Raw genomic sequence first — 14,713 nt, 5'->3', positions numbered from 1 at the left:
ACTAGGCTATAGACTAGACTATAGACTAGACTATAGACTAGGCTATAGACTAGACTATAGACTAGACTATAGACTAGGCTATAGACTAGACTATAGACTAGACTATAGCCTATAGACTAGCCTATAGACTAAACTAAAGCCTTACTTATAGACTAGCCTATAGAATAGACTATAGACAAGATCATATAATAGACTATAGACTTGACTACTCTACAGACTAGACTATAGACTAGACTATATAACAAACTATAGACTCGAGTATAGACCAGACTGTGGACAAGACTATGAACTAGACTATAGACTAGACTACAGACTAGACTATGGACTAGACAAGATTTTAGACTAGACTGTAAATTAGACAATAGACTAAGAACTCACAATATAATGTTTTTAATTTCAGATGGCCGCAGAATGGTATGACTATGTCAAACAATTTGACAATATGTTGGCAGAGGCACTCATGATTTGTGCCCGAAATTCCCTTAACAATGTCTACAGTTCATTAAAATCCGAAGGAGATATCAATCCCGCTCCCTTAATTATCCTCATGGCCGATATTGAAGATAAAGATATAGCACTAAAGCCAGATATGGAAACTATTGAAATGTTGCTGACCAAGATGTATGATCGTATATTAAATAGTCTAAACAGTGTACCACGTATAGCGGCTAAACTAGAATTGCCAGCAAAACTTATTGGTCCAACATTTGCAGAACTAATGAAAACCGATGTTATTATTATAGAGACACAAGATAAAATTTTATTGGAGCTGGACTATAATAAGGAGGAAATCGAAAGATTTATAATAAGTTGGAATGATTTTCAAGATATTTGGGATATGGATGAAAAAAAGTTTATAGCAAAAATTGAAGAAACAAATCAGGAGGCTGAAATTTTCGAAGATAGTATTGAAGCGTATAGTAATCAGGCGGAAATAATAGCAACTAGGGATGCTATAGTGAATGTATACTTTTTAATGATTAATCAAATGTGCTTGAAAAGTTCCATATTGGATTATATAGAAAAATGGCAATTGTTAAATATTAAACTTTTGACTAAGAGAGCTTCTTCAAGAATTAAAAGTAAGTTTGAGGGTTGTTTTTTTTATAATAAAAAATTTATTTTTTTTTATTAAAAAATTTGTATTTAAAGGTGTTTACCGTTATGTCAAACGTAATGAGAAACGTATAGCTGTAGTGCCGCGCACTTTAAAAGAGGCCCGAGAAGCTACCATTTTATTTAATCGCTTAACCCAGGAGGTTCCGGTCAAGCAAGCTGAATTTCCAGATATATTTGATTTGTTTAAGGTCTTGGATAAATATCAAATAGAAATTTCTGATTCGATCAAAGTATTGGTCTTAAATTTATCATCCACATGGGAAAACTATTTAAAGAAACTTGGCGAAGCTGGCGATATGTTGGATAATACAAAGGAAGACTTTAAACAAAATCTACTAACTCAGGCAGAGAAATTTCGTAATATTATTAAGGAATTTTTAGCTGATTTTATGGTGAAATTACCTACCTCTGCACAAACGTAATAAGAAGATATATATCTATATCGTTTCCCTAATACCTTTCCACTTTTTTTCTTTATCTAAATTTATAGAAATCCTAAAATAGCTTTAAAATATCTAAAAATTATCGAAACTAAAGTAGCAGATTGTTTTAAGTTTGAACAAAGTTTAATAAATGATTTATCGACATTTTTTATCAATCAACCGGAAAATTTGGACTTGAAAAAACTCAGCACTGAAGTCCAGATAGTTAAGGGTATTTGGTCTTTGATTTCGGAATGGCAAAATGCTTGGAATGAGTGGCGTGTGGGAAATTTTTGGAAAATCAATATTGATATAATGGAAGATACAGCCATTTCATTGTATAAAGAGTTTAGTGCTCTCAATAAGAAGTATTATAATCGGGCCTGGGATATGTTAATTGTTACTACTAAAAATCTTGATAGTTTTAGAAGAACTTTACCGCTTATAACAGCTCTAAAGAATCCCTGTATGCGTAAAAGACATTGGGATCGTGTTAGAAACTTAATGCAGGTGTAAGTTTTATATCCTTTTAAACCTTAAGGCCCCTCACCTATTAATATATATAATTTTTATCTGTTCTTAGCGATTTTGATGAGAATTCCAAGAATTTCACTTTAGAATTAATAATAAACCTAGATTTCCAGGCGTATTCGGAGGATATACAAGATATCTCGAATGCTGCCACCATGGAGTTACAAATTGAAAATGGTATTAAAAATATAGCCGGCATCTGGCGTAAACAATTGCTGGAAATGGTTTTCTATCGCGATGGTATTTATAAAATTAAAAGCGTAGATGAATGCACCCAATTGCTAGAGGAACATATGGTACAACTTTCCGCCATGAAATCCACTAGATTTGTAGAACCTTTTGCTGTGGTAGTAGATTATTGGGAGAAAACTTTATCCTATATTTCGGAAACTTTGGAAAAAGCTTTAGTTGTTCAGCGTCAGTGGTTGTATTTGGAAAATATTTTCACCGGCGAAGATATACGCAAACAATTGCCCAATGAAGCCAAACGTTTTGGTATCATAACTGAAGAATTTAAATCTATAACAGATAAAATGTTTTCGGCGAAAACGGCCTTAAGAGCCACACATTTTAGAAGACCCCCTTTTTTGTTAAACAGATTTCAAAAAATAGACGAAAGATTGGAAACCATACAGAGAGCTTTAGAAATCTATTTGGAAACTAAAAGACAATTGTTTCCCCGTTTTTATTTTATCTCTAATGATGATCTTTTGGAAATTTTGGGCAACAGCAAGCGTCCAGATTTAGTGCAGCTACATCTAAAGAAACTCTTTGATAATCTGGTGAAATTAGAACTCAAAAGAGTGGGTAAAACCCTTAATCGTTGGCAAGCCTTGGGCATGTATGCCGATGATGGTGAATATGTGGAATTCTTAAATGTCATTTATATAGATGGTCCTTCTGAAAAATGGCTTAAAATTTTAGAGGACTATATGTTTGCTGTGCTCAAGGAACAGTTAAAACTAACGCGATCTGCTTTAAAGAAATTGGCCGGCAATCGTGAAAAATGGTTATCCCTGTGGCCTGGACAATTGGTTAATACCACCTGTTTAATAAATTGGACTACAGAATGTACACGCAGTTTAATACATTGCAAAACGGTGAATCAAAAGAAACCTTTAAGAAAACTAAAAAGCAAACAAAGTAAAATCTTGTCAAAACTTTCCGAGATGAGCCGAAAAGATCTAAGCAAGATTATGCGTTTAAAAGTTAATACTCTAATCACCGTAGAGATACATGGTCGTGATGTTATCGAACGTATGTATAAGAATAATTGCAAAGATGTGGGTCACTTTGAATGGTTTTCCCAATTACGATTCTATTGGCATCGTGAAACGGAGACCTGTGTGGTGAGACAAACAAATACCGAACATTGGTATGGTTATGAGTATATAGGCAATTCGGGTAGACTTGTTATAACACCACTAACCGATCGCTGTTATATAACCCTAACCACAGCCTTGCATTTGTATAGAGGTGGTAGTCCTAAGGGGCCAGCGGGTACGGGTAAAACTGAAACTGTTAAAGATTTGGGTAAAGCTTTAGGCATGTGGGTTATAGTTACCAACTGTTCGGAGGGTTTAGATTTCAAGAGTATAGGCAAAATATTTTCTGGTTTAGCTCAGACTGGTTCCTGGGGTTGTTTCGATGAATTCAATCGCATCAATATAGAAGTGTTATCGGTTGTGGCTCAACAAATTCTCTCTGTTATATCGGCCTTAACTGCCAAACAAACCGAATTTCTATTTGAGGGTCAAATAATCAAATTAGTGCCTACGGTGGGTTTGTTTATTACCATGAATCCCGGCTATGCGGGTCGTACTGAGTTGCCAGATAATTTGAAATCCATGTTTCGTCCTATATCCATGATGGTACCCGATAATGTTATCATTGCCGAAAATACTCTTTATTCCGATGGTTTCACTAACACCCGTAGTTTATCACGCAAAGTCTATACTTTATATGAGCTGGCCAAACAGCAACTGTCCAAACAATATCATTATGATTTTGGTTTACGTTCCATGGTGGCTTTACTGCGATATGCTGGACGTAAAAGACGACAATTGCCACAGGCTTCCGAAGAGGAAGTGGTTTATTTGGCCATGCGTGATATGAATGTGGCTCGTTTGACCGCTAATGATTTGCCCCTATTCAATGGCATTATGTCGGATATATTTCCTGGAGTTGATGTCCCTCTTATAGATTATAGTGATTTTAAGGATGCCATAGAAGATGAACTTAAAGCCAATGGTTTACAACTAATACCTATAGCCATTAAAAAAGTCATAGAGTTATATGAAACGAAAAATTCTCGACATTCTTCTATGATAATAGGTGATACCAATACAGCTAAATCGGTGACTTGGAAGTGTTTGCAGGGAGCTTTCATAAGAATGAATAACAATAAGAAAGCGGGTTGGCCCGCAGTAGTAGTTTACCCTTTAAATCCTAAGGCCTTAAATTTGGCAGAACTTTATGGAGAATATAATTTAGCTACCGGCGAATGGTTAGATGGGGTACTTAGTTCTATAATGCGTGTCATATGTGCCGATGAAGATCCTACACAAAAATGGTTACTCTTCGATGGTCCGGTAGATGCAGTTTGGATAGAAAATATGAACTCGGTCATGGATGATAATAAACTTTTGACTTTGGTTAATAGTGAACGTATTACGATGCCGGCCCAGGTCTCCTTACTATTCGAAGTGGCTGATTTGGCTGTTGCCTCACCAGCTACAGTTTCACGTTGCGGCATGGCTTATAATGATTATCGTGATTGGGGTTGGCGTCCCTATGTCAAGTCGTGGTTGGCCCAACAGAAGCCGGCAGAATATGTTAAATTTATAACGGATTATTTTGATGAGTTTCTTGATAAATTATTAAACTTTAAACATTATCAATGTAAAGAGATAGTGGAGACGAATGAATTGAATACGATTATATCCATGTGTAATCTATTAGAGGGTTTTGCCACCAAACAGAATGGTATTGTAACGGGTAATGATGAGCTGTTGGAAAACATGTCTAAACTATGGTTTTTGTTTTCGATGGTTTGGTCCGTTTGTGCCACTGTGGATGAGGATGGTAGAAATAAAATTGATGCCTTTATACGTGAATTGGATGGTAGTTTTCCGATTAAGGATACTGTTTATGATTATTATGTCGATCCTAATCAGAAATCTTTCTTACCCTGGAATAATAAACTTTCGGATAGCTGGAAATATGATCAAGAGTAAGTGTGTGAGGGGCAGGGAGTTACTAAGTAAATTGATCTAAATCATTGGTTTTTGTTGGGATTTCAGAGCTGCATTTTACAAAATTATAGTTCCCACCGTTGATACAGTTAGATATGAATATTTAGTTTCAAAACTTTTGCAAGACGGTCGACCTGTACTTTTGGTGGGCAATGTTGGTACTGGCAAAACTTCAACAGCTGTTAGCGTTATGGAATCATGTGATAAGGCAAAATTTACCGTATTCTCAATAAATATATCGGCTCAGGTGGGTCATGTGTATTCATATGTTATAGATCGGTTTATACTTCTAAAAAACATGTTCGCTTACTCCGTAGAAATATGATTTTAGAACAAAAAATCGGGCTCTCAGATAAAAAATTGTTAAAAATTCATGAGGAAGGGCCCCATTTTTTTTTCATTCGAACCGATGTTGTATACCAAAGATTGAATGGAAAACATATTAAAGATATAAAATAATAATCTATTTTTTTAAAAACAGACTACTGCCGCGGGCCTACAAGAATCCATAGAAAATCGTACCGAAAAAAGAACCAAAACTCATTATGTACCGATTGGTGGCAAGAAAATGATATGCTTTATGGACGATTTCAATATGCCGGCTAAAGATGTTTACGGTTCTCAGCCTCCACTCGAATTGATTCGACAATGGATTGATTATAAATATTGGTTTAATCGTAGAAATCAACAGAAAATCTATGTACTTAATACATTACTTATGGCCGCTATGGGTCCACCGGGAGGAGGTCGACAAATTATTTCCTCACGCACGATGAGTAGATTTTTTCTACTCAATATGACATTCCCGACTGAAGATATTATAAGTAGAATATTTGGCACTATGATACGACAAAAGCTACAGACATTTTCCAATGAAGTTCGTGAACTATGGGAACATATTACCGAAGCTTCTATACACATCTATCGCGATGTGGTGGATAAAATGCTACCCACTCCTAATAAGTCACATTATTTATTCAATCTTAGAGATATATCGAAAGTATTCCAAGGTTTATTGCGCAGTAATTCGGAGGTACAAGTTAAAAAATCTCAATTCTTAAGACTTTGGGTTCATGAGTGTTTTAGGGTTTACTGCGATCGCCTAGTAGATGATAATGATCAAGCTTGGTTTCAAAATAAAGTCAATGAGGTTTTGGGTAAATATATGGAAATAACTTTACACAGTTTATGTCCCAATAAGGTGGTGCCAATTTTCGGTGATTTTATGAGCGCTCAAGGTTACTATGAAGATCTGTCCAATGACAAATTGAGAATCTATATAAATAATCAAATGTTGGAATACAATAATTCCGGTATGGCACGCATGCAGTTGGTATTTTTCAAAGATGCTATCGAACATGTGGTCAGAATTGTCAGGGTTATATCCCAACCTAGGGGGCATATGTTAAATATTGGCATAGGTGGTTCTGGACGCCAGGTATTGGTAAAACTTGCCGCTTTTATATTGGAAATGGGTGTGTTCCAGATCGAGGTAACCAAGAAATACAAGACCCAGGAATTTAGAGAAGATTTAAAGACTTTATATAAATTAACGGGGGTCAAGCAAAGAGCTACGGTATTTATTTTTAGTGGCGAACAAGTGGTGGAGAATACATTTTTGGAAATCATTAATAATATGTTAAGTACGGCTGAAATCAATCTCTTTAAAGCCGACGAGTTTGAGGAGTTGAAAAACGAACTAGAAAGACCGGCCAAAAAGGCCAATATACAATTGACCACCGAGGCTTTGTATAATTTCTTTATGCAAAACGTACGCGATAATATGCATATAGCTTTAGCCATGAGTCCTATAGGAGAATCATTTCGCTCGTATTTAAGACAATATCCGGCTCTTATAAACAACACTACGCCCAATTGGTTTAGACTGTGGTCTCAGGAAGCTTTACTAGAAGTTGCCTCTACATTTTTAACGGGTTTTAAGATTAGTGTTCCGTCACCTGGCAAAGAAAACGAAAAAAATCGCGACAGTTTAGTGGAGGCAACAGAAGTTACCTTACAGCGTGAAGTGGCCTATAGCTTTTCCATTATTCACTCTAATGTTACCGAAATATCGGACTTGATGTTAAGAGAAGTTAAAAGGCAAAATTATGTTACTTCTCTTAACTATTTGCAGTTGGTAAGTGGTTTTAAAGAACTTCTCGAGCAGAAAAGATATGAAATATCTTCCAGTGCCAATAAGCTAAGAAATGGTTTATCCAAGATAGCCGATACCCAGGAAAAAGTAAGTGGCATGTCGGAAGAACTTAAGGTTAGTTCGGCCCAAGTAAAAGTTTTAGCTGTAGAATGTGAAGAATTCATAGCGATTATTGAAACTCAAAAGGCTGAAGCTACCGAACAAAAAGAAAAAGTCGATTCAGAGGCGGTTGTAATAAAAAAAGATGAGGTTATATGTTTGGAATTGGCTGCCACAGCGAAGGCCGATTTAGATGTGGTATTGCCCATGATCGATGCTGCTGTTAAGGCTTTGGATGCTTTAAATAAAAAAGATGTTGCCGAAGTTAAATCGTATGGTAAACCACCCATGAAAATCGAAAAAGTTATGGAAGCAGTATTGATTTTATTGGGCAAGGATCCAACTTGGGAAAATGCTAAAAAAGTTTTGGGAGAGGCTACCTTTTTGAATGATCTCAAAAATTTCGATCGTGATAATGTTTCGGATAAAACTTTAAAGCGTATAGCTTTATATACTAAAAATCCAGAATTGGAACCCGACAAGGTGGCTGTAGTTTCCTTAGCCTGTAAATCATTAATGCAATGGATATTGGCTATAGAAAACTATGCCAAAGTCTATCGTATAGTGGCGCCTAAACAAGAGAAATTGGATAATGCCATGCGTTCTTTGGCAGAGAAACAGGCTCTGCTGGCGGCAGCTAGAGCTAAACTGGAAGAGTTAAATGCCAGACTGGCCGAACTTTATCGCCAATTGAATGAGAAAACTGAACTTTTAAATGAACTGAGAGCAAAAGAAGAGAAATTGCGTAAACAGCTGGAGAGAGCTATAATATTGGTGGAATCTTTGGCGGGAGAAAGAGAACGTTGGATTGATACAGTGGCTAATTTGGATGCTCAATTTGAGAAGTTACCCGGTAATTGTTTGATATCTACAGCTTTTGTCTCTTATTTGGGACCTTTTGATACTAAATATCGGGAAATTCTGCTGGATAAATGGTTAATACTCATAAAAGAGAGACAAATACCCTCATCCGAAGAATTAAAAGTTACCTCCTTTCTCTTGGATGCCGTAACCGTAAGAGAGTGGAATATACAAGGTCTGCCGGCAGATGATTTCAGCACTGAGAATGGCATGATTGTAACTAAGGGAAGTCGTTGGCCCTTGATTATAGATCCCCAAATGCAGGCCAATACTTGGATAAAGAACTTTGAACAAGATAATGATTTAAAAGTTATAGATTTTGGCCAATTGGATTATTTAAAAACTTTGGAGTTATCACTGCAAAACGGACATCCCGTGTTATTGCAAAATGTGGGAGAACATATAGATCAGACCATAAACCCTATACTGAAAAAGATGTACATTATACAAAGTGGTCAGAAATTAATTAAATTCAATGATAAATTTATTACTTTTCATGATAATTTCCGTTTATATATAACCACGAAAATAACTAATCCTCATTATCCACCGGAAATTTCCTCCAAGACTACCATAGTTAATTTCGCCTTAAAACAGGATGGTTTACAGGCCCAACTGCTGGGCATTGTGGTGCGTAAAGAAAAGCCCGCTTTAGAGGAACAAAAAGATGAATTGGTCATGACTATAGCACGCAATAAGAGAACTCTAATTGATTTAGATAATGAGATATTGAGATTGTTAAATGAAAGTAAAGGTTCGATACTGGAAGATGATGAATTATTTTCAACCTTACAAAAATCTCGACAAACTTCGGCCTTGGTTAAGGAATCGTTAAGTACGGCCGAGGTGACAGAGATAGAAATAGATACTGCTAGACAAGAATATCAACCAGCAGCTGAACGTGCTTCGATATTATTCTTTGTTTTAATGGATATGTCTAAAATAGATCCCATGTATGTGTTTTCTTTGGCGGCATATATATTGCTATTTACTCAGTCCATAGAGAAGAGTCCCCGACATTTGAATGTTAAAGAGCGCATTGTTAATATTAATGATTTTCATACCTATTCGGTTTATAAGAATACTTGTCGTGGTTTATTTGAAAAACATAAACTATTGTTTTCCATACACATGTCGGCTCAGATATTGGCAAATGCGGGCAAGTTAGTAGAGGCGGAATATGATTTTATTCTAAAGGGTGGTATAGTTTTAGATAAACTGGGTCAACCACCAAATCCTGCTGCACGTAAGTTTACTTTTCTTTTAATCCAGGTCCAAATGAGTTTGAAATGTAATTTTTTGCTTCAGATTGGATTAGTGAACAATCCTGGGATAATATCACGGAATTGGATAAAGTGGCGGGGTTTCATGGCATTATCGATTCTTTTGAACAAAATTCTAAGGCTTGGCAAAGTAGGTTAAAACTATTTTTTAATACTTAACTAAATAATTATTTTGTCCTTAGTTTGGTATGCCACCACCAGCCCCGAAGTGGAAGATCTTGTGGGTGAATGGAATGATAAATTAACTGATTTCCAAAAGATTTGTGTTGTCAGATGTCTAAGAGCCGATCGCATACAATTTTGTCTAACACAATTTATTGTCAACTCTTTGGGACCGCGCTTTATAGAACCACCTGTTTTAGATTTAAAAGTGGCCTTTGAAGAATCTCTACCACAAACTCCTTTAATTTTTGTCTTATCACCGGGTGTAGATCCCACTCAATCACTTTTGACACTAGCCGAACAAGTAAAAATGTCTTCGCATATATTTTCTCTGAGTTTGGGTCAAGGACAAGCCCCCGTGGCCACAAAAATGATAATGGATGGTATACGAGAGGGCAACTGGGTATTTTTGGCCAATTGTCATTTATCCCTCAGTTGGATGCCTACTTTAGATAAAATAATAGCCACTATACAGACCATGAAAATTCATAAAAGATTTCGTTTATGGTTAAGTTCCAGCCCACATCCAGATTTTCCCATATCGATTTTACAAATCAGTATTAAAATGACCACAGAACCCCCCAGAGGTATAAAGGCCAATATGAAGCGTCTGTACAGCAATGTGAATGAAGGAAATTTTGATTTAGCCAATGATTGTGGCAAATATAAAAAGCTTTTATTCTCTCTATGTTTCTTTCACACTATACTATTGGAACGTAAAAAGTTTTTGCAATTGGGTTGGAATGTTATCTATAGTTTTAATAATTCAGATTTTGAAATATCGGAGATCCTACTACTTTTATATTTAAACGAATATGAGGACACCCCCTGGGATGCTTTGAAGTATTTGATAGCTGGTGTAAATTATGGTGGACATGTGACCGATGATTGGGATCGTAGATTGCTAACCACGTATATCAATCAGTATTTTTGCAATGAAGCTTTAAATATATCCAAATTTAGGTGGTTCCATGTAATTTTATAGAAATAAACACAAGTCCAATTTAAGTTTGATTTTCATTTTAGACTATCATCCCTGGCTAATTATTTTATACCACCCGAGGGTGATTTACAGTCCTATCATGATCACATACAACAGTTTCCCAATTTTGATAAACCCGAAGCTTTTGGTCAACATTCTAATGCCGATATTGCTTCTCTAATTGGCGAAACTCGTCTACTTTTTGCCACTTTGATTTCTATGCAAGTTCAAACTTCAACATCGGAAGGTGAAAGTAAAGAGTCTAAGGTTTTGCGCCTTGCTCAAGATATAGCTCAGAGTACACCCAAGGAGTTGAACTATGAGCAAACCGCTAAATTGGTGGGTTTAAATCGTTCGCCCTTAGAAGTTGTCTTACTGCAGGAAATGGAACGTTATAATGTTCTATTAAGAAATATGAAAATACATTTAAGAGATCTTCAGAAAGGCATACAAGGTTTGGTGGTCATGAGTACTGACTTGGAAGACATATATATAGCGGTTTATGAGGGTCGCGTGCCCTCCTTATGGTTGAAGTGTAGGTTTTATTTGCTGCCAAATGAATATTGTCTAAAACCCTTTTATTCCAGCTTATCAATCTGAAAAACCTTTGGCTTCCTGGTCTCGTGATTTAGTCTTTAGAATTGAACATTTCGCCAACTGGGCTAAGACCCTTAAGCCACCCACTCTTTTCTGGTTGGCGGCCTATACATTTCCTACCGGTTTCTTAACAGCTGTTTTACAAACTTCCGCCAGAGCCACTCGCACTCCTATTGATGAATTGAGTTGGGAATTTTCTGTTTTTGTCGAAGAAGATGCTGCCGCTGCTCGTATTGTACGAGAGGGTGGTGGCGTATATGTGCGTGGCCTTTTTTTGGAGGGTGCCGGTTGGTTGCGCAAAGCTCAGTGTCTTACTGAACCTCTACCCATGGAATTAGTTTCCTCTATGCCTGTTATACACTTTAAGCCTGTGGAACAATTGAAAAAGAAAACTAAGGGAATTTATTCATGCCCCGCCTATTATTATCCTCAAAGGTCAGGTTCATTTGTTATTGCAGTAGATTTGAAATCGGGCAATGAGAAGGCAGATCATTGGATTAAGCGTGGTACTGCTTTGTTGTTGAGTTTGAGTAATTAATTGTTTATGTTGTTGTTTATTTATGAGATTTTCTTCTTAAATAAATTTGAAAAAAAATTGAGATTTCTCTTCGATTTAAATAAGCTGTGTCGGATGACTGTCTTAAATCGTCTGGAGGATATTTGGATCTAACGGGTACTAAACTAGAACTGAACTAGAACTGAACTAGAACTGAACTAGAACTGAACTAGAACTTAACTAGAACTGAACTAGAACTGAACTAGAACTGAACTAGAACTGAACTAGAACTGAACTAGAACTGAACTAGAACTGAACTAGAACTGAACTAGAACTGAACTAGAACTAAAATAGTACTGAACTAGAACTGAACTAGAACTGAAATAGATCTGAACTAGTACTGAACTAGAACTGAACTAGAACTTAACAAAAACTGATCTATAAGTGAACTAGAACTGTGCTAGAACAGAACTATAACTATGTATGTATATCAATGAAATATTTGGTTATTTTTTAAAATATATTGGAGTCATCATTTAAATTACGTCGACCCACTGTGTACAATTTGTAAAATAACCAACATTTGTAAAATATGTATATACGCATTACACATTTCTGGAAAACCACTTTTATCTTTTAATTATATTTTAATTGATTTTTTAATAGAAGACAAGTGTCTGGTCAAAATTCTCCCTGCAATAGATAAAATTAAATAAACTCACCATTATGTACGTTTGCCAACAATCCGTCCGTCGTTATCTTACTGAATTTGATTTTTTTGATTGATTGCTAATTAGTAGAGCTAAACTTTACCAAACGATATATGCTTGAGTTTTGGTTATTTTAGATCTAATGGTCATTTAAAAAATGTCTTTCAAACTATACACCACGTTACTTTTATTGATATTTGCGGGGAGTTATCAGAGCACACAAGCTGCTGAAATTTTAGCTTTATTCATTAATGGTCATCAGTCCCATTTGTTGGTCTACGCTTCAGTAGTCAATTTACTACTTCAGAGAGGTCACCAGGTGACTGTGGTAACAACTTTAGATGTGGCGCATATAATAGATGTACAAAATATAAGATGGCTAAAACTGTCGGAGAACTATACCGAAACAGTTATAACAACTGGTTCAAAACGTATGAATAGTTTTAATAAACTGGAAAGAATGTTTAATCGAATTGAAAATACCAGTAAATTTATGAAAGATCCACAGTGGGTTTCATTTTTGAATGAGGACAATAACTATGATCTTTTAATCTTGGGTTATTTATTCAACGACTACCAATTGGGTGTGAGTGCTCATTTTAAGTGTCCAGTAGTTCTAATATGGACCAGCCAACCTATAGGTTTTGTGCAAAGTTTAATGGGTAATCCAGAAGAACGATGGTATGTTTCTCAACCATATGATAGTCATCAATACAATGGCGTTAAGGCCATAGCATTCGGTTGGTTTGAAAAATTTGTGGAATTATTGGCTCTCGATAGAATGCAGGAGATATATACGTAAGTAACTCTTATTGAAGTTTTAGCAATTGCAAAACTAAACTTTTTACAATAATTACAGCAAATATTTTCCCGCCAATTATTACCCTTCATTTAAGGAAATACGCAAAACAGTTTCTCTAGTTTTATGTAATCATCATTCTTTAAGTGAAGGCCCCATAGCGCCTTTTCTACCCGGCATAATAGAAATAGGAGGTATTGAAAACAAATTTGTTTCCCAAAGAAATCAAATGAATCTCAGTGATTTTATAACCTCAAAGCAAAAAATTATATACTTTAGTTTTGGTTCCCGAGTTAAATGGTCTTTATTGCCAGAGTCTTTAGAACAAATTTTTATAGAAACATTTAAAGTTTTTTCTAATTATACCGTACTTTGGACTTATGACAAAAACTGTACAAAACTTGAAATGCAATTTCCCTATTCTAATGTCAAATGTCAAGCATGGTGGCCTCAGTCATCTATTTTAAATTACCCCCAAACTAAACTGTTTATTACTCATGGCGGTAAGGGCAGCATTACCGAGTCTCAATTATATGGGGTACCCATGTTAGGAATTCCATTTTTTGGTGATCAAAAAGTTAATGTCGATAAAATGGTGAATAAAGGCTTTGGTTTAAAACTAGATTTACGCAATATTACTTATGAAAATATGGTGGTAAATATAAAACAAATTTTAGATTGTGCTAAGTATGTTAATAATATAAGAATATTTTCGGAATTGTATCATGATAGACCCATAAGCAATGAACAGAATGCAGTTTACTGGTTAGAATATGTTTTGCGATATAAGGGTGCCGAACATCTTAAGAGTCCAGTTTTACAATTGAATTTCTTTCAATATTATTTACTAGATGTTTACAGTTTAATTTTAGTGGGATTTATAATAATTGTGAGCATTTTAAATATCTTGGAAAAGAAGATAATGCAGCAGTAATATATATATCGCTGATCGAAAAGAACTCAATATAAGTGAACTAAAACTGCGCTGGAACTTAACTAGAACTGAAATAGAACTGAACTAAAACTGAACTAGAAATGAACTAGAACTGAACTAGAACTTAACTAGAACTGAACTAGACCTAGAACTGAACTGAACAAGAACTGAACTAGAATTAAACTAGAACTAAACTAGAATTGAACTACAACTGAACTAGAACTGAACTAGAACTGAACTAGAACTGAACTAGAACTGAACTAGAAATGAACTAGAACTGAACTAGAACTGAACTAGAACTGAACTAGA

At 35.5% G+C, this 14,713-nt stretch overlaps 2 protein-coding genes across 2 annotated transcripts in view; both read left to right on the top strand.

The window, feature by feature from the left end:
- LOC111680689 (dynein axonemal heavy chain 2) overlaps positions 1-12,064 on the top strand; it is a 15,625-nt gene extending 3,561 nt beyond the window's left edge. The window contains exons 4-13 of the mRNA XM_023442390.2: positions 401-1,082; positions 1,153-1,537; positions 1,610-2,053; positions 2,125-5,304; positions 5,375-5,573; positions 5,808-9,687; positions 9,750-9,854; positions 9,907-10,849; positions 10,913-11,403; positions 11,456-12,064. Of these exons, the coding sequence (XP_023298158.2) occupies positions 401-1,082; positions 1,153-1,537; positions 1,610-2,053; positions 2,125-5,304; positions 5,375-5,573; positions 5,808-9,687; positions 9,750-9,854; positions 9,907-10,849; positions 10,913-11,403; positions 11,456-12,003 (10,857 nt within the window). The 3' untranslated portion in view covers positions 12,004-12,064. The remainder of the gene's footprint in view (positions 1-400; positions 1,083-1,152; positions 1,538-1,609; positions 2,054-2,124; positions 5,305-5,374; positions 5,574-5,807; positions 9,688-9,749; positions 9,855-9,906; positions 10,850-10,912; positions 11,404-11,455) is intronic.
- A 764-nt stretch (positions 12,065-12,828) lies between these two features.
- LOC111681147 (UDP-glucosyltransferase 2) lies at positions 12,829-14,404 on the top strand. Its single transcript, XM_023442870.2, has 2 exons — positions 12,829-13,469; positions 13,531-14,404. The coding sequence occupies exons 1-2, from the start codon at positions 12,829-12,831 to the stop codon at positions 14,402-14,404; spliced, it is 1,515 nt and encodes a 504-aa protein (XP_023298638.2).
- Positions 14,405-14,713: the final 309 nt, after the last annotated feature.

The sequence above is a fragment of the Lucilia cuprina genome, chromosome 2, assembly GCF_022045245.1.
Source record: "Lucilia cuprina isolate Lc7/37 chromosome 2, ASM2204524v1, whole genome shotgun sequence".
Taxonomy (NCBI): Eukaryota; Metazoa; Arthropoda; class Insecta; order Diptera; family Calliphoridae; genus Lucilia; species Lucilia cuprina.
Note: the sequence above shows the minus strand (reverse complement) of the source record. Positions and strands in the feature narration are given on the sequence as shown.